This window comes from Dermacentor andersoni, chromosome 1, assembly GCF_023375885.2.
Source record: "Dermacentor andersoni chromosome 1, qqDerAnde1_hic_scaffold, whole genome shotgun sequence".
Lineage (NCBI taxonomy): Eukaryota > Metazoa > Arthropoda > Arachnida > Ixodida > Ixodidae > Dermacentor > Dermacentor andersoni.
The window spans coordinates 233,972,931-233,997,002 of record NC_092814.1 but is presented as its reverse complement, the minus strand read 5'-3'; the positions used below and the strand labels follow the sequence as shown (position 1 = coordinate 233,997,002).

General features: G+C 46.0%; 2 protein-coding genes across 2 annotated transcripts in view; both read right to left on the bottom strand.

The window, feature by feature from the left end:
* Positions 1-21,875, bottom strand: part of LOC126547925 (influenza virus NS1A-binding protein homolog) — an 84,555-nt gene extending 62,680 nt beyond the window's left edge. Inside the window, exons 1-2 of the mRNA XM_050195986.3 lie at positions 21,690-21,875; positions 21,167-21,304 (exon numbers count right to left, since the gene is read on the bottom strand). The gene's annotated coding sequence lies outside the window, so the exon portion shown is untranslated. The remainder of the gene's footprint in view (positions 1-21,166; positions 21,305-21,689) is intronic.
* Positions 21,876-22,669: 794 nt separating this feature from the next.
* LOC126548562 (RPA-interacting protein A-like) lies at positions 22,670-23,583 on the bottom strand. Its single transcript, XM_050196789.3, has one exon. It carries the CDS (start codon positions 23,524-23,526, stop codon positions 22,837-22,839), a length of 690 nt encoding a protein of 229 aa, XP_050052746.1. The 5' UTR covers positions 23,527-23,583; the 3' UTR covers positions 22,670-22,836.
* Positions 23,584-24,072: the final 489 nt, after the last annotated feature.

Sequence of the window (24,072 nt, the reverse complement as noted above, 5' to 3'; positions counted from 1 at the left end):
ATAGGATGAGTATATTCAGTTAGATTGCCACATGTGATCGTTTAGTATATTGCAAAAAGTTTGTCGGTTACTGCACGTGACTATATTATCGGGTAGGTTGTTCCATAGTGTTATACCATTGCGAAAGAATGAGTTATTCATGGCAGAACTTCGGCCGTTGATTGGTGCTATAGGGTGGCCGTGGTTTATGCGGGATGAAGTTCGATGTGATGGTTGCAAGAGGGCGTCTCGTGATGGAGGGCGATAGAAAAAACCATGGATAAGGCACAGTCGGGAAACGATACGACGAGATTCAAGTGACGGCAGATTCAGTGATTCTTTCAGTACAATATCAAATTTGAATAAAGCATTTCTTGTCCGTTGGCGTGCAAGAAACATTGCTCAAGACGAGGGTGCAAGCAAATGAAGGAACGGTGTCTTTTCGCATCTCGCCATGGCGCTGCGCCACATGTGGCCGACGACGCTATTTGTCACGCACTCACGTGTTCCCTTTCACAAAGATGATAGTATGTTCTTGCTTCTGAAGCAGCGCAGCAGGTCATGCGCGGCGGCGTAGTTCGCTTACTCCGTTACCTTTACGCATGTTCAGTTTTGAAAGTCAACAAGGCTGTTTGTTTTCTTTCTTAGAGCGCAGCGGGGGATGAAAAAAGCGGCGAGAGCGAAGTGAACGCGAGGAGGGTATGGCTAAAGTGTGAGAAGAAAAAAAATTATGCAGATCCCACGCAGTGTGGGAATTGATGTAAGCGAAGCTTTCTGTGCTGTTTGCTTTTACTGACGATAATTAGCGGTGATGTTGACGGCGCATGTAATTTCTTCAACGTTTTGTCCAACACGAGAGTGGTGAGTTGATGTTAAACGTTACATTGCGTACACCATTGCTGTTTGCGTATTACACAAAACACAAGTGGAGAGGTGTTTGCTTGAGGCGTTGTGTGCCATATTTCATAACCTCCGAGAGGTTTGAGCGTTGTCATTGCCTCACAGGGCACATCGCATCGTGGCAGAAGCATTAGACTTGAATAGGATTATGAGGCTGAACGTGCCAAAACCACAATCGGACTATGAGGCAGGCGATATTGGAGCACACCGGATATATTTTGGCACCGTGGTGTTCTTTAACGTGTCCCTAAATCAAAGTGCGCGAGCGGTTTTTATTTCGACCCCGTCAAAATACGACTGCCTTGGTCAAATCCACGATCTCGAGCAATTCCATAGCCGCAAAGCTATCGCGGCGGGCACAGAAGTGTTGATTTGACGTGCGACCACTTCCGATGTGTCACCTAGACCCTGCGGTGTGCTTTAATTAATGCGGCTCTGCTTCTGCACGCCCTGCGTAAGTTGTCTGCTACTGCGACAACTTACGCAGACAACTAGCAGACAACTACTGCGTAAGTTGTCTGCTAGACATATTTGCATGGTTTTATTTTTCTGAAATAATACCGTACCTTGAACTTAAGTTTATCCAGCGTTTCCTTGCCTTCTCTCACGTCACCTTTTGCCCTATCACCTCCCTCCCCTGCATTTGTATGCAAACTGCGAGCGAAGAGTGGTAAGGCTGTTATTCACTCGTTTCGCGACTGCGTCGACTCTATACCCATTCTCCGCCTTCTCCCCCCCCCCCCCTCTTTCACTCTATCTAGCATATGTGTATACATACTTGCACGTTGGTAGAACGGCAAGCGCTTGCGGGGGGTCAGTTCCTCGCGTCCATCCATGTATATACACGCTCTGAACCCCCCCCCCCCCCCACCCCCTCCCTCTCCGACGCGGTGTGCCGGACAGCAGCAGCAGAAGTGAGGAAAGTCGAATGAAAAGGTCGCTTTAAAACGTAGTGCCGCGCACGAGAGGCTTTGCGGCGACGATGGCTATGAGATGGAAACAAAGCGCTGCACGAGCGGAGGTTGTCTGCGTCGGCTGCTGTGAATCGCGCAGGAGTCACCCACGCGCTTCCTCTCGCGACCTCCCGATTAGTGAGGCAGTCGCGCCACACTTCGCTCCGTGCAAGAGACAGATTGCCAGCGCCAGCCAATACATCGCGAAATGAAAGCACGTATACAGCTGCGCTCTAATTTCGCATTACGGATTATCGTAATCGTCGGATTTCTTTTTCTTTTAAGCACCGAGCCAAAATGCGACAGCACCATGCGGTTACAAAACTTAAAGTGCTGAAATTTCTATACTGGAGTAAATGACGACACCGAGTGGTTGCGCCGGCTACTGATCAACCCGCTACGAAATCATCCCAGCTGAGCGCAGATAATGTGTCGCACTCCCTTGGCGCAGGCTCCAACCAACCTTTCAGGACACAGGGCCGCCGCCTTGAAAAGCAGGCAAAAGGACAGTCAGATATCGTCGCAGAAACGACCCGCCAGTTCTTCCTTGTACGTGCGCGTTTAACGAGTGACGTGCGAAGGAAACGAAAGAGAACGGGGTTAAGTACCACTCCGGGGCTGCAACAATTCCGGAATGACGCTTACGCGGAACTGCAGGCCGCAAGGTAATTTCAGATGCGTCGTCAGCATACAAGATAGACTAGAACACGCCTCGCGCGTGATTACTTAATACGAGAAGCTGTAACATTGCGCATCCGGTCGCGAAACGTGTCGTTCATCCAAATACCCGCGTTGTGGAATTAAGTGATGAGGTTTAACGACCCAAAGCAAAAGGGCTACGGATTAATCTCCATCAAACGAGCTTCTCAAGTCCACCCAAACCACGGTACACGAGCATTATTGTATGAGCGAAAGGCAGTATTTTCACCGCGCGCGGCACAGAGTGTGCCACACGCGGCCGCCGACGGCTTTGCTAGCCGCGACGATCAGTTAGTGGACGCTTCAACGTCCGTTCAAGGAAACAACGCGCCTACACTCGTCGGTCGGGCGACAACGCTCAAGCCGACCACCTGTGCCTCGAGGCACACAGTTGCCAGCCGGTCGGCACTGGTTCTCGCCGACCCAGTTGTCGCGTCACTCAGAGCCGGTTCAACCGCTGGGAAGCACGCAGAAATGAAGCACTGCTAAACACAGCGAAGCAAAGGAGCGACAGAATCATGGAGGGGGAGAAAAAAAAAGTATTGAAGAAACGATGCAGCACGTGGCGTCGAGCCCCCTAGCCCCAGGGCAGCGCCTCCCAACTGATTTTCCTCGTGCTTCCACTACGAGAAGACTGCACGAACGGTCGGTGCTACTCCAAGCGATTTCACCGCCATAAAAAGGGGCGCTGATCGCCTTTCAACAGGAGAGTTTGCAATGGCGGCACATTCAATGTTAGACAACATTCAGAACGCGGCGAGCAGAACACAAAATTTTACATTTTAGTTCCTAATTTTAGTTTCTACGTCAGAGTTGACTGCCTTGTTTACCTTTTTTTTCAGTACCGATGAACACCTTTATATCAAGTACCTTTACTATGATATGACCGTTTTGAATTTGGGGTTTTAAGGTTCCAAAACCACTATCTGATTATGAGGCACGCCGTAGTGGGAGAGACTAAACACCAGGGGATCTTAAACGTGCCCCCAATGCACGGGACACGGGCGTTGTTATATTTCGCCCCCATCAAAATGCGAGCTTTGATTCCGCGACCTCCTGCTTAGCAGCGCAACACCAGAGCCCCTAGCTAAGCCACCGTGGCAGGTAAATGAGCGGTCTAAAGGAAGAAATCAAGGCGCGGCCAGTTTTTATCTTCCATACGCATCGTAAATCCTCCCACATCCAACAATTTTAAACGAATCAGCACGTTTAACGACGAACCAACGCATCCGCTACGCATACTTTTATAACGAAAATACTATATCGACAGCGTAGCAAACAAAAACATGCATTATTGCGGCATTTCTGCGAAATTTCCTGCCAGCCAACGTTTAACAAGATTTCTTTCTTCAATACTGCGGCCCACAGGATGCGCACGTTTGACGCTAAAAGAGCAATGAATAACTTTTTTTTATTTCTTTATTACCGCTGCCATAGCTCAATTTCCCACTGTTTATTTCATGGGTGCTCACTGTTGCCTACATTCTCACGTTTGTGAGCTAGTGTGTCATTTCTTTTTCTCTCTCTCTCTCCTTCATCCCTCCATCTATTATATCTGTAGTAGCCTGTCAAGCATATCACTACAGAATATAACCTCTCCAGTAGGCGCGTTTAACTCGGAGGAACGAAAATCTTTTTGTCCACTACTGTATATACGAGTGCACTTTCGTGTGGGGCATATGCACAATGTTGCTTTCGATTACATGACCGCACGCTTGCTTCGGCTGCGAATTATTCTGGCTTTACCATTTCCGCACCAAGAAAAGCTTTTGTGGAAGAGGTGCACACCCCAGTAGACGACAACGCCCTCGGAGAGAAAGGTCGACGATATCGTGGACGTCGTTAGAGGCCAAGAAAGATTGCGAGGATGTCCCAGTGGACAGAGACAATGATTCGGAGCTGGAGATGAGAAAGTGACGCATCCACGCGCTTTGAATCCCAGCGCTTCCGTATGGACGACGTTACCTACGGGTCTCGCTGGGTGAATACATTCGCATTCTATTACGACAATCTGCCGTCGGTCGGCGGAGAGCTCGGCGTCGGCACAGTGTGACAGAGGGGCCGACACGAAAGTAAAAACAATGACGCCGACAGTCGGCAGACCGAAATCGGTGTCGTGTTGACCTAGTGTGAGTGAGCCTTATACAGACAGGCATTATTCCGTACAGCATTAGCGCACAGTTTAAGGCCTTTACTACACGGCGAGAAAACATGGCCTCGTCAATAGCGATTCTCGCGACAGCCCATCAAAACAAAATTCGCGTTTTTTTTTTTTTTACCATCGCGTTGCTCCGATTTAAAGCGCTCTCTCATGAAGCGTTGTCGTAGGCTCTTCTGGGAATTTTACCACAGGCAGCTTCCGGAAATTATTTGAACTGTTTTGGCCAAGCGTGTAGACACAAAAATACGCGGTACCTTTTTCTTTCTTTTTAAGAGTTACGCAGTGTCATGCTTTCTGCCGGGCGTGGGTGCGCTTCGAGAAATTATAATACCGCTGCGCGCTGCCGGTGGCGCTACCCACTCTTACTGTTCAAAGCTGCAACAGAAGTGAGCGTCACGTGACAGTGGGAATCCTAGCAAAAAGAAATGAAAAATAATGGGAACACCCACGAGTAAAAACACCCAAGCACGTGATGGCAAGCGCGTGTTTGTCGTCTGTTTGCTGCGCCGCTCGCGTGGCAGTGCGATATATAGCTCAGATGAAATTTGACGTGAACCGCACGTCATAGCTTAAAGAGGCTAAGAAATAAAACTACAGACTAAGACAGTGCTCGGCGAAAATACAGACGTTCCGGACCTAGTTGTTTCAGGTATTGAGGCCAAGAACTAAAATTATCAAATGCGGCGAGCAGAGAGCGGCGGCAACTCTGGTGGCCAGCGGCACTCAAGCCTACCACGATTCAAGCCATGTATACGGCATGCTGTTCCCGGGATTGAGCGCGCGATGCGCGCATTTCCTGCGATTCCCACAGTGAAAGCGGGGAGAGAACAGCGTCAGAAGTGTTGCCTCGCGAAGGCTGGCATGCTCCCTCGTTCTTTCCTCTATAACGCACGACGACACCGGTGTCGCGATCATTACAAAGCGTCATATAAACGGAAGACATTCGCGGCCTCGTGCGTGCGCTCGAATGTGCTATAGATGAAATGGTAAATATATACTCGATGGGATGCTAACAAATGTTGTGCCCATCGCAAGTCAAATTGCACTACACGAGGTCGAACAGAAGCCACGTTACCAACGAAAAACAACAAACAAGTCGCATTGAAAGGCAAGCAAAAGAAGTACGGTGGTGCTTCCCATTTCAGACGTCGGCAACAAAACTACAGCGGCAAGCTAGACAACTATTCTTGCTTTTTGACTGCGAAATCAATATGCACATGAATGGCGCGCTTGCCAGGAGCCCTCTGTGCGGTAAAACCGATCCGAGAGGTGAGCTCGTGGACCGTGCTGCGACCAAGACGGGATTCTCGGAAGAGAGTAGCAGAAAGCTTACGGCGCAGTAAGGCTGCGGCGAGGAGTAGCAACGCATGGGAAGCCACGGGAGGCGCCGGCCAAACAAGGACGCCGCGGCGTCAGACTGACCATACACCGGTTTCTCCCCGCACTGGGCTCCCTAACGAGACTATAGGGCTCCGAGCGCATGGCTTCTCCGAATCTGGCCAGGAGAGCGTTCTTCCTCTCCAACTCCTGCAGCGGCCTTGGGCGGGTTCCGAGAACAAACGGGCAGGGAGAGCGCCCAACAGGGCACCGGGGGACGTTCGAACCTAGGCCAAGTCTGGACGCCTACCAAGCCGAACACAAGAACAAAACAGAGCGGCACGACAGCCCGACCCAGCACTAAATATAACCGCGGGGCTGCCAGACAGTACCGCCGTCTCGCTCATTCATGTCTACGCGTCGTTTTTTGTTTCTCCTTTTTCGCACCTCTTCAGGTGATGCACGCTGCTGGCCGTCTCACCGTGGAGTCGGTGACGTCAGCAACGCAGCCCGGCACGAAATGGGAGACGCAACGCGAAAGGCGCAAACCCGCTCATTCCGGCCACGTGCCACTCACTGCTGGCGGCGCCGTTGAGGCATGATGGTGGCTACATGGGGCACCTTTGCCGCATCAACCGACGGCCGCGACGACAGGTGTTCTGTTCAAAGAACGGCGAAGGCGAGGGTTACATTTCGCGTTAATCGCTGCTCACACATACACGGGACACTCCTCGGGGCGGGCTTTCACGCAATCTTTCGAACCTTCCAGCATTCGTGTGACAACGCGGTATACGTTACCGTATGATTGACGAGGTTTTACGTCCCTATGAGCTGGTACAGCACTTCGAAGGACGCCACAGTAAAAGGCATTACAACCCTACCAACAAACACTGTGCCTTAAAAGCATCTGCGAACGCCCAGCAGTCGACCGCCGCACAACGCTGTGAGATCAGAACTCATTCGGCGCCATCGAGAAACGTCTGAACACGTGGCAGAACAGCGACAAGAAAGGTGTCGTAGACAACGCGTTTGCAGACATGCTATGCCTCCCCCGCAGTGCATGCCGTGGCCGGCTGCGTGTCGAGTGGTGATTAAGCCGCACACGAAATGCCGCTGCGCAGTTTTAGGCTGTAGAATACCTCCTCCCTCAGCCCATCAAAATAACCTTTGTTGGGGCGCCTGATGCTATAGAGACGACGCCGGCAATAAATACGATCGCTCCCCGCAACCTCAACACACAGAAGTTCAGTCCGCAAGTGGCCGCCGAGCTGCCGTGTTTTGCCGCTGGCCAAGAAGATGCGCGCCTGTCTTGGCACTCAACATCAGCCATCTGCTAGTTCTCAGACGAGTTTACGTCTGCGCTGCCTGTCTCGCGGTCCCTGAATTTAGGCTGCAGAAGACAACTGCGACGTGGCTGTGGATAAACAAGACGCGCGCGGCCAGCCAAAAAGGGTTCAGCCACGACAACCAAGGAACGCGCGTGTTTGGTGCGTGTGCGCCAGCAGCGTGGCCAGTGAATTGCGCACCGCTGGCGGTCGATAACGAGCAGAGGTCAGGGCAGCTTTGTTTCGAATAAACAAACACGCCAGGTATTCCTATCTTAGTGGTCAGGTCTACGTTGGGTGATCTCATAACTCCGATCGCGCAGGAGAACAGAACCCCGAGCGAAGCACCTTGGGAGAGGCCACGATGCCGACCACGATGTCTGGCGGGGTCCGCCCGCAAGGCGATCTCAACCGTAAGCAGGCAAACAGTGGCGCAGGCAAACAGTGGCGTAGCCAAGGGATGTGGCACACCGGGCACTATGAAGCAAACACCAGATCTTCATGCAACGCGTTGCCAACGTGATCGCTGTCTCAGGACACTCGGCAGCTCAGCGGCGGCGGCGCGGGGGCTCGCAATTCGCTCACTACTTTTTAGAATCCGCATCATACGTCACAGCATAAGATTCATTTCGCTATCATTCGTCGAACTGCGAATAAAAACGCCTCCCATTTCAGATGCGCAGTACGGCTGACGCATAGTTTCTGGTAGGAACGAGTGTCCTGTACAATCTCAGCTCCCAACCAAGCATGATTGTAATCGACATTTGCAACAGCTTCTCGCTGAGAAAACTTGTGCACATTTCATTCTTTATCGATTCGTGCTTAAATACCTATCAATTGAAAAACATCAGATATCACAAAGCTTGTGCCTTGCATGCTTCCTTCATCACATAAGAAGTGTCACAATAAGCGTACGATGCAGTGGAAAGGAACAACAAACACGGTAAGATTAAGAGGATGCTTAACTTGGGAGCTCCTACCTCAACCTTGCAATAGAGAAATCGCATTGCGCGGAATAAACTGAGCCAATGTCGACTAGGTGAGCTGCAAGCCAATACGTTATCTATCTACAGTTCGTTCTGATTTAAATGTCTATTTTTAAGAATTGCAGGAACTGAAAATTTCGGAAAAAATCCAGCAGCAAGTTTACAGCTCTAACTCGGAAATAAAGAAACATTGCAATTTTGTAAACTATATGCGTCTATCGGAACATTTCAAGCGGACTAAAGCAATGTAACGATGCTACTTTTGGCTATACATATACATTTGTCATCTTTATAGGACCTAACATACAGTGTACATAATTGCGATATTTGTTTTTGGTGCAGATGCTACCGGGACCAGTTTTTTAACTAGAGGCTCTTTATTCATACTGAGACAATCAAAATTCAGCTTTCGGCAGTCTGTAGAATTTTGCTTTCTTAAGGGGAACTTTGGCTCGCGGCTAACTGCGACTTCAACGCAGAAAGGCTCTCATTAGACAGCGGGCTATCAGCAACGCCGTAGTGCAGGGCATTGGATTAATTTTAAACACTTGCGATTCTTTACCAAGCACGGTACACGGACATTTAGCAGTGCATCCCCAACGCAATGCAGCCGCCGCAGCAAGAAATCGAACACGCGACCTCACGTTCAATAGCAGAACGCCATAACCAGCGATACCCCGCGGCAGGTTGTAAATGTTTTGCATATTGACCAGCTTGAAACACGCGCTTGCTTTGTACTTGTGCCAAAAAGTTACTCATAAAATCAGATACTTTTTCTAGACAGCTGTACGTTGGACGTGCTGTTCGACCTCCTCCATTAGAGATAATTTGCTGCAGAAAAAAACCGCTCTTTGGTACTGCTATAAGTGGTCACTCCAGCTGAAACAGGTCCTATGTAATCGTATACGCCACATTCGATTTTATTTGCAACTGCATTCTGGGCAGAATCATCTTTCTTTTCCGGGTTCATTTCATCGTTCGTACTTCTAACACTACGCACTGAAATGAGCTCCTGAAAGTAATTGCGGTAAGGAAGACAAAAAAAAAAAGGGGGGGGGGGGGGATGAAGGCAAAGAACCTCACGCGCGCTGCGCCTAGGCTACCGCGTAACGCAACTTCAGGGGCCAATATCTGAGTGGGGACAAGCAGACGAAGCGGAAGTACCATCTCTCTTGCTTCGGTGCGAAGTAAAACAAAAAACACGCAGACATTCCGTTTGTGTGTTTTATTATTTTTGTAAACTTCAATTCGTCAATTCAAGCAACAGATCGCACAGATAACAGATGTTTTGAACAAGTCTCGAAGTCACGTGTCACCACGAGCGACTTCACATTGCGGACACGATTACGTAGGCGCAGGGACACGATTACGACACCGTCCGGCTTGGAGCGTGGCGGCCGCGAGTGAAGAGGGAAACGGCGTTCGGATTGAAATTTCAGATCTTTCCGTGGCGCGTAGCGATGTAATACTTAGCAGACAGGATTGTTATCGCGTAATATATGCTCTGCGCTTGTCAGCTCAAAATGGCCAGACCTGGTGAGGGGCTCTTTAACCCTCGCCTAGTCACGTGGTACTCCAGCGGCGAGGCTCCGAGCGAGCGCAGCCGCGACGCCTCTCCGCACCGGATCATGTGGCGTAACGTCACACCTGCCACACTTGCACTCCGGCGGCTCAAGGTCATTGCGACGCGATCAATGACCTTGGGAGACATGGCGTAGTAAAGCTTTCGCTCTAAGCCGTTAAAGCGACAAATCGTTGCTTCCGCGTGGTCTACTGGCACCTTCTGCCAGCATACGGCAACGCTACTCCCGCCAAGTTCGTTTCAGACGAGACTAATGGTAACCATCGCGTGTTTCTCGCACTTCGCGAACAGCGCATACGTGGTAGCTTGTGCTGCGTTCTCTGCCTGCTAGCTCGCAAAGCCCGTCATGTATAATGTGGGACGCGACGGACCTCCCTGCGTTCGGTGCATGCGCATTTAGATCCCGCAAGATCTTCACGCACGTATAGTGCTTCTACGTACGTGGAACTAAAACTGTCTACTGTCACCAGGAAGTAGGGCTTGCTTGCTTGCTTTGCTTGCGCATTCTGCCGTAACGATTCAATTCTAATCCAATACCATTCCTTGTCGCGCTTCGTCAGTATCAGAATGGCGCTCAGGCCGCGCTATCAATGCGATCAGCAGGCCGTGATCGGTGGATGATAAGAGTGGCATAGAATCGAATCGAAGGAATTGCTACGCGATACCGGTTCAGGCTCATTTCTGTACTTATTTGGGTGTACACACAGAGTTGTGCATATAACGAATTACGTGTAATAACTTGTAATCAACTTCATTTTTGGTAGTTTTATAACTGATGAGTTACTTTTTTCAGAAACCAGTCATTTTATTGACGAGACAACAGGCGAGGCAGCTTTGAACATGAATTCGGCGGGAACTACAGTAAAACGCCCGCAGACGTGCCACGCAACAGCCTCGCGGTTGTGCATATTGAGAGAGGCAAATCCGCTGCTGAGTATTTGTTTCCTAACTCTTCACCGGCAGAAGTTGGCCGACGAATTGCACTGGCATTGCTATGGCTCGATGCGGATGGCCACTTCACACAAAAGTTGCAGGAAATCGCCTACAGTTTCCAGAATAGTGTGTGGAAGAATTTTTTTTTCAGCTTTTCATTGGCGCTACCGGGAGCGCCTTCTTTGAGCCCCTGCAACACTGTAGCACTGCGCTTCATAGAGGAGACAGACGCAAGCATCGCGACACTGAGTAACCAAAATCTTGCGCGCAAGGCGTTCTTTCATTACAACACGGCAATTCCTTCCAGCGCGCACACTGAACGAGTTTTCAATGTCGTAGCCCCTAATGTCTTCGCAACAAGAGATAACAGGACGAAAATTTTGAAAAGCAATTGTTAGCAAAGATTATTGTGTAAAGGGCTGCAGAAGATGCACTGAAAGAACCTGGCCAGCTTGTACTTGTTAAGTTGGGAGGAATGTAACAGAAGTAATTGATTACTTTTTAGTAATTATTACTTTCGAGCTCAAGTAAATGGTCACTGTAATCCATTGCATTTTTTGAATGAAGTAATAAATTGTGATCGGTTACTTTTTTTTCTGTAACATGTACTAGTCTGGTGTTCAGCAACAGGAAGAACTATCTGCATTTGGTGCAAAAGGCCCGAGTCACAGCTCCTCAAAAGGGCGCTCCGCTCTTAACCTAGCAACTTCATATTAAAAGGGGGAGCAAACAGCGCCGTTGAGTCTCTGAAACAGTTGTGAATACCCGCTAATCTAAAACTGCCACGCATAAAACATTACAAAGGTCTTGAAGCCTGCTTCTGATGAGTGGTGAAACTGCATATTAAGCAAGAGCTCATTGAACGACAAGCGGGGACTGCAAAAATAGAGATGACAAAACAAAATTGGCTGAAGTGGCACCAAGTCATTTTCAACATGCAGCGAGGGGAATGTTGATAAAAATTTCACTTAGTGCTGTCACATAATTCGTTTTAACAACTGAACAGCAATGCAAAAAAATTAAAAAACAAAAAAAGAAACAATTGCACCTGCACTGTTTTCGTTCTCAGAAACACACAGAGTGCAGAAACTCAATTGTGCGAATTAATGATGCTCAGTGTCAGGGAATTATTCATTGGCCACGGAAGCATGTTTGTGACCAACCGTCTAACAGAAGCCACCGTCAACACTTAACAGAGCCACTCAGACTGTCAGTCATGGTGATAAAGCTAGCAGCGGTTTTATTCTATTCATTAGTTTAATCAGTCAATTACATAATTATTCCGGAACCACGAATTTGAGTTGCTGCGCCTAAAGCTAATGGGCACAACCGTAAGTTCGGGACCCTTCATTCATAGCAGCTTGACTTCGTAAGACTTGAGTTGTGCTCCAAAGCAGCAGCACCGCCAAAATGCTTCAAAGACTTCTCATGTACACTCTGAAACAATGTTTACACCCTTTGGAATGTATCTTGTCCCACAACAATAATTGTAATCTGTCCCGTTTGCGTTTCCTTCCTCGAAAACTCTGCTCGCTACTTTACTGTCAAGAATGCTACGTCACGCTGATAACGCACATGCTGTTCATAGCCTGAAAGTATGGGGTGAGCAGAGTTGAAGAAGCAAGATAGACAATTATCGTTTGGGGACAAGATAAGCCCAAAAGGATGCAAACTTTCTTTAGAGTGTAGCCTCGTATTTATCCAGCACAGCATTTTCTCTTCTTCACTATGTACAGGGCATGCAATGTCTCCCATGCTTGGAATTATTAGAAATTTACACCGCAGCACAGCCCAGATGGACATATACTAGGAGGAAGGAAAAATATAGGATGGAGCATCATGTCATGCAGCCAGCCTTGGCAAACGATTGCTCCGTGATGCCACAGTGGTGGCTCCACATGTGACCTCTTGCGTCGAGATCACGGAGCATGAATCAAGATTTGCTGAGACGTTTGGTTCCCAGTAGCTATGCCAGTAGTTTTTATTCAGTGCGCACTTGTTCAGCTGCCCTGCCGTGACTCTGCCTGCAGAGCGGGAGCACTAAAACCAACCGTGCACTTTGACGTGCGATCACGTGTTGGGCCACCAGGTTTGGCTTCAATTGTGTTGCAGTATGTTCCCGCCTATCTTTTTCCTTCCTCCATGGACACATACCGCAGGCTCACACATTCGTAGCAGAGGCTCGGGGTTTTTAATACCCAAAACTGAGAGATGCGGCACTGAGGGCGCTGCTTACCGGCACATTTGCAGCCCTATCTGGGAAGCACAACAGGCAGCAAGAAACTGGACATAGGTACAGCGATGTGAACGCCAACACAGCGTACAAGTAAGGAGAAAGAAAATTAAGATATAACAAGAACGAACGGCAACGTCAGAAAAATTTGTACATGGCTAATAGATATTTTTGTTGGCCTTACATGAGTGTGCTCCAGTGATCACGCAAGTTACGTTGTAGGTTTTCATGAAAAGTTGGTGAAAACAATAGCTACGAGAAGATTCTAGAAGCGCCAGAAAAAACTTGCATTATGGCCTGCATGCACAGGAAAGACTGCGTGATCAGGTTAGGAGAAAGTTGAGCTGTCTCGCACATGTCACATGAATCTTCCCAAAATCGAGAGTCCGCATGGGGTCTAACACTTCCGTTAGTATTCAATACGGTATTCGGCACTTGTTATACTTTGCAAGAAAAAAAAGTGGCAGGTATAACTCCTTTTCATTGAGGCTATAAACAGGTGCAAGGTTCTACTTTCATTGCTTCTAAACTCCTAACACAGATGTTTATTAGTGAAAGCTTACTATACATGCTTTCATTTCTAATTGTAACTCCTGTGAATGCTTGAATACTGCGGAGGTGTTTCCTCCATGAGCAGATCCTGGCACATAAGGAGACTAGGTTACACAGCCAGTTAAACAGGCTCCACAACACTCAGCAGAGGAGCCAGAAAGACCCAATTAGTGGCTGGCAGGTTCCCAAATATGGCTAGATTCTGAAGTTTGTTGAACACAACAGTAACATTGTACTTCAGGTCTGTAATGACTATAAATAACAGGTCCACCACAATTTTACAAGTTGTCTAAAGAGTGTGTATGACTGAATTCTCACAGCGCAAATATGTGTACATGTGCAGTATTAACCAAAAACACCATTTTACATGTTGAGTAGGACAATGGAGGGAGGTTGATTCCTAATGAAAAATTGTCTTTCCTTTCTTGACAGCTGTCAAGTTAACTTATCGTAGTCAACTTTTTCCAGTGATATGTACTGCATTTTAAGCTAGCTTGACAAACAACTGCCTTTGTGTTGCCTTATCACATGTAAATTGAGGCAATCATGAGCCGCATTTACATGAATGCCACAGTGTCGCATCGCATTTCTAGCGCATCGCATTCATGTAAACAGTGGTAATGCGCCAGGTGAGGGTAGCTTTACGGGTGCGAGTCGACTCTCGCGGAGCATGTAAACGCAGGATTGTCACATTAGGAATTATGGGAAGGAATTAGCTGCGGGACTGCCGTGCTGGTGAAGCTGCAAAACAGCAACGCCCGAAGCAGAAGCAAAATGGCGTCCCCCACGTCAACTTCGCTCGCCGCAGAGTGCTCTATGCGAAACTATTTCTCTAAATGGCGTCCCCCCCGACAACTTCGCTCGCCCCAGCGTGCTTTACCCGAACCTATTTCTCGGCAGTCAGCCACCAACGTGCACTCGGCCCACTACCGGAAACCAGTTACACCGGCAGTCGGCTGCATTTCCCTTATACGACACCATGTGGCGCTACGTTCTCGCGAGAGTTACTGCGCTACATGTAAACGCCGTCGCATTGCCTTTCCCAAATGCGCTTGGAAATGTGATGCGCCACATGTAAACTGGGCTATGGTGAATTAACAGATAAGCCATGTATCTCTGTTAACTAACTTGGAAGCTAGAAAGAGCACACATGTCCAGTTGCTTGATGCTACACATTAGAAGATCACAAGAGGGCAGTTATTACTCATAGAGACACAGGAAGAAAGTTGACTTCGAATTCAACCTTAGTTGAATTGAAATGTATCTGAAACTGAAATGACTGAAGGTAGAAGTGAAGGGATTACTGACACTAATCACAGACTACTGCCAATAATCCAAGCAAAGAAACCTTGGATGTTTAAATTGATAAAACAAAAAGATGTGCATTTCAAACAATTCCTAGGCACAAGAGACAACAGATTTAGCAGAGTTTAAGAAATGCTGGAATAAAGTAGCAAAAGTGCAATATTCTGAGAAATTGTCTAATGTTGAAACGATAATGTGAACCGATATCACTTGGAAAACACTAAACAGTTTAGTTCAAGTAAACAATCAGCCAGAGAATGTAGAAGGGTTAGAATAAATAATGAGTCAACATCAGGCACGGTATTGGCCGAGGTTCTTGACATTTATTTTGTGTTGCTGGTGAATAATTCTTATGACCCTCTCGTTACACAGAGTAAGTAAGAAACTAAAAGTCATCAAAGTGCATTACTAAGCCCCACTAACACAATTAAATCTACAACACGTTTCTTTGCCTTTGAAATTGCAAAAGTTGCAATACTCGCGATTTGCAGATTCACCCAGCAAAGCATGAGCTAGACCTAATCTGTCCTGTATTGGAGCATGTGTACAATCTTTCGTTGGCGAATGGTCCATTTCCTCGGCGCATGCAAATTGCAAAGGTAAGAGCCCTTTTTAAATCTGGCAACAGAAACGAGCTCTCAAATTATAGGCCAATATCAATCCTCCCTATTTTTTTTAAATGTCTTGAGAAGTTAATACAAGAATGACCTCTTTTTGTAAAAAGCAAAATGTAATTGCAGATTACCAGTTTCGGTTTAGAAAGGTTGCTCAACAGAAATAGGTTTACTGATGCAAAAGTGATAATTCTGCGAAGCTTTGAAGACAATTTAGTTACTCTTGGCATCATTAATGATTTTTCAAAGGCTTTTGGTAATATTAATCACAATACCCTACTAACACAACTTGACATTTATGGCTTTAGGGGAACATTCCTGAATTTAATTAAAAGTTGTCTGCAGTATCAGACCGTTGTAGATAACTACTGTTAAAAAAATTTGCCTATATTCACTGAGGCTCCTCAAGGAAGCATACTAGGACCACTATTGTTAAACCTGTATATAAATTATATAACTACTCTCAATATCACGGCACAATTTGTTATCTAGGCCGACGACACTAGTTTATAACTTCTAAAAACATTTAAGAATTGCAAAGTGTTGCCAATGACACACTAGAACAAGTGGAGCTCATTAAATTCATCAACTATTAATACTACTAAAACAAAAGGCATGCTTTTTCGATCGGAGAACAAAAAGCAGATCATCAATGGACATCTCAAAATAGGCGCTTTGGTAGACATAGCACCATCAATCAAAAGTTTAGGTGTAATTTTCCAAGAGATTATGTTGTGGAATGACCAAGTTAAGATTATTGATAACTTGCACAAGTTGTTAGAATACTAATAAGATTACGCTTCCTGTACCCATTAAGAGAAGCTCGTACTTTATAATTTTTGTTTATTATCTTGCGTTAACTACTGTCATCTCGTATGGGTTTAACAACCAGCTATAACATCAACATTCCATTTTTATTGCAAAACAAAACCATCTGTGTAATCTCAAGCTCTTCATTTGACGTGCATACCGATTTTTTTTTTTGTTGATTAGATATAATCCCAATAAAATCATTCTGCAATACACTTTTACTAAAACATTTAACAACAACAAAAAAAGGCAACACCAATTTTTCTTGAGTACTTGTCAAGGCTAACATTAAATACAAGTAGATGCAGCACATGCCACAGAGAAAGTTGGCATATTCCGCCTCCAAGAACAAACTATGGGAACCAAATGCTGTGCCATGCACTGCCACCTTAACTCTTCATTAATCAGCATATTTATCATTTCAATTAGGTGCTGAAACTTGTCGTTCATACTTTTATTTGCATGTATGCCTTAGTGCTTTTGGTTGTGCTTTTAACTGATAAACATGCATGTTAAGCCACAATGGCATAGTGACTTATGTAATTTTGTATTTCTGTTCCCCTTGTGAAAAGTGATTTATCTTGTCTGCATTTCATTGTTTTTCTGTAACATGCATGATACGCATATTCCTGCATTCATGTCGGTGTTTTTGCTGGTGTGCAAAAGTAACTTTGTATAAGTTGTCCCATTTTATCCACACAATGTTTATTGCTATATTGCTTTACATATACATGTGCTCATGTGTTATCTTTATGCACATATTGTTACATGTTGCCAAAAACCAATAAGGACACAGACCTAGACAAGCTGAATTTGTGGTTGTTTTTTTCTGTGCCCCTTTCATCTGTACGTTTTATAGACATGAAAATAAAGTTCGAAGTTCAAGTCCAAGGGCACCTTTTAAAGGTCCATCGGATTTGACCCTCGTTTCTTTCAGGAAGCTCCTGGTTGGTCGTCTGCCCTAATGCTAAGAAATGAGCACTGTACAACCTTTCAAAATTGATAAGCTGCCATGCACCTTTAACATTCTCTCAGCAGGTGAAGAAATGTACCACAGTGTGACATGTTTTCAGTTCTTGGCGTTAAGACAACCAAGAGTGTGAACAGAAGCTTGATGACAAGGCGAGACCACTCGTACCCTTTAATGTGCGAATATCAATTGTTGGGTTCTTAATTAAACTGTCCTGCTCATATGGCCAGCAGATCGCATCTCAGTGCTAAACTTTGACATTAGGGAGCTTTAGGGTTTTATGCACCCAAAGTTATGGGACCAAACTGCTGGGTGTACAAAAGTGTGCAAAAAGAGCACAAAAGAATGCAAGCAGGACGTGTGCTTTGGGTATGCAAACCAAATTGGGTGCGGTATTTCTAAAACTCCCTATTGTAGATCACAGAACCTTGGCTTGCTGGTGTGTAGGGAATGCCCGCCACAATTTGCTTATTCGAGCCAAGTGACATTTACAATGTTGAAGATGAATATCGCAATTTGTTGTGTTTATAAATGCAGGCATGATCACTGGGGTTGCTGATTAAGTTGAATAGCCATATTAAGGAATGAAACACTAGTGCAAGTGAACGACCTTAATTTTGAAGAGGCTGAAATTATGAAGACAAAATGAAGCTTGGGATACACAGGGGAACTAGATGGCTGAATGCATGCCGAGGAGCAGATAGAATATCTTTGTACTGCAACTGTTACAAGGTGATTAACTCCGTTGATAACAGAATGACTTCAGCCGTCAAATGTCAGTCTATGAAGCCTGTTTCACATAATGTGATTTTTATCACACCAAAAAGTGCGATTTCGGTTGCATGCTACGGAAATCGCAGTTGCAATATGCAGTAATTGCATATTGCACTTCAGTGCACTGTACTACTTCTGTATATGCTGGTCCTAACATGCTGCAGTATTCTAAGAAACTACTTCGCCGTAAACATCCCTGCCTTTTCTTGCTTCTCTCTCTCTACCTTCTGTAAAACACATGCAACAATGTGAAAAGCAGGCAAACGTTGTTTTTATAAACAGTAGCTAACACATTAAACAAAAGTAAATCAAAACTGAGCAGTGAAGTCAGCTGGCTGCATCCCTTCCGGCAAATGATAGCATCTTTTCAAGTGTAGCTGGATCTTGCACGTCCACAGTTAATAAAGTATGCAGATGTATCGCGAGCCATAGGCCATGCCCAACAAGATGGAGGCAAAAGTTCTTAATGAGTTTGCAATTACATGTACTACTGCATAAATTCGTAACCATATCTCGTCAGGACTACCTCTATAAAATTAGCATTGTGCAACTTGCAAGATATACAAAAGAGAGCATGACACTTGTGTATCTGAATCTTGTTTTTCTCAGATTGTGAGATGCAGCTGCTTTCTGTTTTATTCCATGGTATGATCTGGCATGTGTGTAGACTCCCCAAAATTCTAATCAGCCTAGCTCATGCAGACTCAGACAGAGTCAAAACTCTACTTAACCAGGCTCACATAACTCAGCCTCATAGGTCGGTCCAAGTCTTAATAAGCTGACATTTCAGCTAGTTCACCAAAATATGTATACATTACACAAGATTAAAGTTGCCACATGTATGATGCATAAGCAAACATTGCATAGTAGTTTATGTTGCATCAGAAAAATATAGACAACTGTACATATTGCAGTTAGTTTTATAGAATTTAATTGACCGTTGCATGAAAGCTTTGCCTCATGTCGATTACAACAAGTGCATTGGATCTGCATCATATTTTTTGATGATGCTGCTGGCTATCCTGGCCATTTCCGGGTGACCACAATTTGTACATTTCAACATGAAGTTGAATAAATTACTGTGATGCAATATATAAAAAAAAGCATGCTTACATCACTGCAAGTACAACAATAAGAACATGATACAAATACATGTGCATAATAAGATACACATGAATGCTAAATACATGTACGGACTGAATCACACTTTGGCCAAGTTGGTCGCCATCTATTGCAAAAGGAAAAGCCCATGTCAACACTGCAACGAGACCACGCATAATCCTGCCATGTGCCTGGGCTATACCACGCCAGGTACCATGGGCTATAGGAGAAACACACATGGAACCTATCAGGTACCTGAAGGTAGCAGCTATGGCCGCTGTTGCATTCCACAGCCGGCCACTCAAGTGTGTTCAGTCTGTACTTGTACTTAGGCACACTTTTTAATGCCTATATGTTAAAATTTTAATGTGGTCTCCTCAAAAATTTCACCATGTTTGGATTCTGAAACTTGCAAAGGTGAACAGTTTTATTCCATTGTTGCTCATGAAGAAAGCTCACATAAAAGCTTAGAGATATTGTCAATGCTTCACACTTTCCCTCAGAACAATATGTAGTATGCTATTGACATTAAAGCAGCTTTTCAACAGCAAGAAAAGGAATCAATTTTCCCTTTCTTTAGCATTGGGTTAAAGCAGGCACTTCATGCACGCATAAAATTTTGCTAATAGTACAATCCATTTGGGAATACCAGAGTAGATTGTACCACGACGTATTCCTTGCACTTTCTTATTTTGGTGGAATAATCTAGTTTGAAATGGCTCCTGTTAACATGCTCTAACATTGGTCTAATACAGGTTAAGTATATGACTAGCCTAACAGATTGAGATACTTGCATTAATTTTCAATAAAGGAACCATAACATCTGCTCCAGTTGCATAGGTTTCTGGTAACCTGGAGTTTTCAGCCCCTCAAAAATATGTGCTGAAGCAGGTGCATAGAGGTGCACAGATGCATGTGCATAGAGGCACATGCATCCAAACGACATTGGCCGATAGTTACGATGGCTTTTAGTGTTCGCTTGCCACTACAAATACAAAATTTTAGCACTCTATTTTGTTATTAAACAAACGGATGTACTCCTAACAGCAATTTTAATGTTTGCCGTGGGGCTACGCAGCCACACTACGTACTGCAGCATTGATTTAAGCTTCTTGATACAGATTAACAGTAAACTAACATTGCGCTCAAGTGCAATCTACAGCAGTGCCATGCCACACCTGCCTCAGCAACAGGTGAGGTCGAACCCTCGGCTTCAGCAGATGCACTTGCATACATATGCCACTTTCCAATTCTACACAAATTCCTGCACATAATCATTCTGACGGAGTACATACAGAACATTTACTTGGCATAGTTCGCTTGAATAGGAAATCAACCAAATTGAAGTGCTGTCTTCTAAAGCTAAATGTCACAGACGCCTACACGGACGACATATTAGCTCGAACACGTTCGAAGGGCATAAACGCAAGAGAAGGCAAAGAGCAACAATTAACTCATTAATAACTACAGGCCAAACTCGCGGCATATCACATGGTCCTACTGAAGCTGATGAAATTCTTCCGCAATTTACGGTACTACCGTATCCCTATTCTGTTAGTTCGATTGTTCAATCAGGTAAAGCTCACCTAAATAGAAACTTTTTTGCTTCGCTCTCACACACGAAAGAAAAAAAACAAGCAAAGAAACGCGCGCGAATGACATAATTTGCATGCAACCGCTGGAGCAGATCTATAGGATTATACTCTTTGATTCCTTATAGAATAATAAAACCAGTGGGACATCAACAGATAAAGCTTAGTAGTCTGCTGGCACATAATGGCGCTTTCGAACGCGGAACGATAGCAGAGAGGTCGGTCCATATTCGCAGTCATATACGTATACAGAGGGTACAAGCCATTTATAATTACCCTTATCTAATGCACAAGAAAGTAACGAGACCAAAGTGGGCATAACTGACATTTCAGAGCGAACGACACGTATGAACAAACGGTACAAATGACGCACAACAAACCTTGATGAAGGATGGCTCGTCGGACAGCAGCCGTCATAAGAGCACGTGCATGCCTTGCAGCGAAGTGACTCGGCAGGGGATGTTCGGAAATGGTGGCAACCTAGCCAGATGACCGCGAACAGATTCCTCGCCTCCAAGCTGTCAGAGATCAGAAGAAGCGCCATTGTACCACAGTTTACAGCGACGCAATGTCAAAGAGTAAACGGCCTTTTTCTGGCTCATTCTTTACGTAAAAACGCCAAACGGACTACTAAACCTAACACGGGCGCGAGCTCCAGGCCGCATTTAACTCAAGCCTTACAAGCGGGAAAATTGCGTGCAGGCGCGCGGAGCAGAGCACGCTACTGGCTCGATGTTGCCATTCATCCTATGCCCGAAACATTACAAAGAAACCACCACTACCTACTGAAAACCATCCAAGATGGTACCAGCTAGTTGAGTACATGAATGTGGACATGTGAGAAGGGTATGAGACGCACCCAGCGCTCCGATGCAGAACTCGCAGAACATGCCGGTAACCTACCTGCGCAGATGACTTCAGAGGCTCCGCCAAAGGCTGACACAGGCTCAAGATAGTTAGCGTTCAGAAAACAGACGTTGTTTTCTTTGCTCTCAGCTTCAGCCCTGACAGAACCTAACGGAGCTATTCCACGAGCACCACCAGCTGCAGAGAGATGTCGCGAAGCGCATAGAGACGAAGGGACATCGCGCACACACAGGAGCCTCGCTTATCCTAACAACACTGTGACGTCATATAGCAACCAATCGGAGAGCTTCGTAGGTGTACTCACATGCGCACTCTCGATATCGCCGATAGATGGCCTAAATGCGTTAGCCAATTTAAAGCCAATTTACCTAGAATATAGCATGTATGCTCTTTTGGCGCCGACTGAGCATTTTTAGGAATGTATGGTCTGATATATTCAGCTAAATTCATTACTTAGGACCAAATTTTTGCTGAATTCGTGGCGACATATTTCGTAGCCGTACCGATATCACACAAAGCTTGCACAGCCTTAGGGTTAATTCTATGCCCGCATCACTGCTTTGATAATTGAATTGTGGTTTTCCAGACGGAATATATTTCATAACAAAACAACCCTTTAAACAACTATCTAAAGTTCCGCACAATGGCGTTTTAAATCCCTGATCGCCATCTGATCGCAGAGCCTTCTAACGCTGGGATGTGCTGCCATCCAGAATCAGCAAAGGGATGCGCTTGCTAGTTCGTCCGCACATAGGTTGGTAGATGGCAGCACCGACACAGCCGCAAACTACGAACCTTTACTCCCCCCCCCCCCCCCCCGTTTTTATAACAGCTGAGCAGATAAGTGCAAAGTATGTTTAACGAGTTTACGCCTTTGCTGAAATAAAGCACCTCTTTCCGATGCCAAAATAAGTGACGAGGCACAGTACTCACCTTCACTGCGGGTAGCACCCATAGATTGACTCAACAGCGAGAGCTTCGCAGTTTCTTGAGGCAAGAAAAACATCGCACGATACTGAATTTCAAACTCTTTAATGAATTCCACAATTTTGAACACCAATGAAAAACGCATGTCGACTGACCATGGCTTACGTAACTTTTCACTTTTACAGCTTGTAATAAGCGAAGTCAAAAAAAGAAAATCACTTGTACTGATAATTGTTCAAACACGACAGCAGAAAAATCACAGGACACTGCTCATAAAGTCGCAGTAGTTACACAGGCACACCAAGGCAGGTTCATATGCCTCGATCAGTGAAAAGGTTAGAGATGACGGGCAACGTGTCGAGTGAGACTCAATAACACGCTCGACACACAGTCGGAATTCTGTCAGCGACAGTGCAGTGGGAATTATCAGCCCACAAGCGCAGACAATGCGCCCTTCTTTCTTGTTCAAATCATTCCTGAGGCAGACAGGGCACACCACGATTTCGCTGCTCCACGTGTGCACAGCAGCGTCAATTTCCTGATTTTGCAAAGCAAGCATGCTTTCATACTGTTTCCAAACGTTCAATTCCTCCTCCAGCAACGCAGCAAGAGTTTCTTCCATTAATTGTTCGTTCAATTGAGCGTCATCCCACGGTACTCCAACAGCAGAATTTTCTTCACTCCTTGGTAAGAAGGCTGTAGACGAAGCTGCAGACGCAGAATGGAATTTGTCCAACTCCTCCCTAACAACCTCTGTAACTGAGTAACGGAGCTGTTGCTCGCTGTGACATGCTTCTCCAGTACTTCTAAAAGAGTCGAACAAGGCTTGCCTTCCTTTTCGAAGCCTCTCCCTGCATTGGTTGCGGTACGTTTCTTTCCAGGGCGGCGTTTTCGACTTGTACAGCATCTGGTGCCGCGAAAGTACATGCGTGCAAGGCGACGCCATCTTGCTCAATTGGTTTGTATGAGCAGCGACTTCGCTTGGCTCGACTGCTTACTCAAAAGCTCGTAAACTGATACGCAATATTTAAAGGGCCCCTGAAACGGTTCGGACAAATTTTGTAGACGCGTAGGGTACAGCTTAAGTAGAACATTCGCACCACAATTTAAGTGAAGCGTTACGTATTAATGGAGCTACAAGCGATTAGAAGTTACCCTCCTCCCCAGCCATGCTTTTCCTCCTCAACTCGTTCGCCGAGCGAGCGGGGCTAAGCTCCGCCTTCACTGGTCCTGCGTCACGATGCGACGTCACATCGTCCACTTCTGGTTGTTTTGAAGCCCGCCCCCGCCCGCGCGAAACCTCTCCGCTAGCCGCTTGGCTGTCGACCCCAAGCGAGAGCTATCGAAGCAGCGTGCGTTGCGAGCATTCTGTCGTAGCGCCGAACGTGTCTGGTATTCCGTTAGCCACAGGCAAGCTGGTCATATCGGCAAATGACTGGAGGCATAAACTCAAGCTGATGAAGGAACTTTGGCGCAGACGTACGTGAGCGGC

Coding starts and splice junctions, on each gene's coding strand:
- LOC126548562 (XM_050196789.3), bottom strand. CDS start 23,526: ATGGCGTCGCCTTGCACGCATGTACTTTCGCGGCACCAGATGCTGTAC.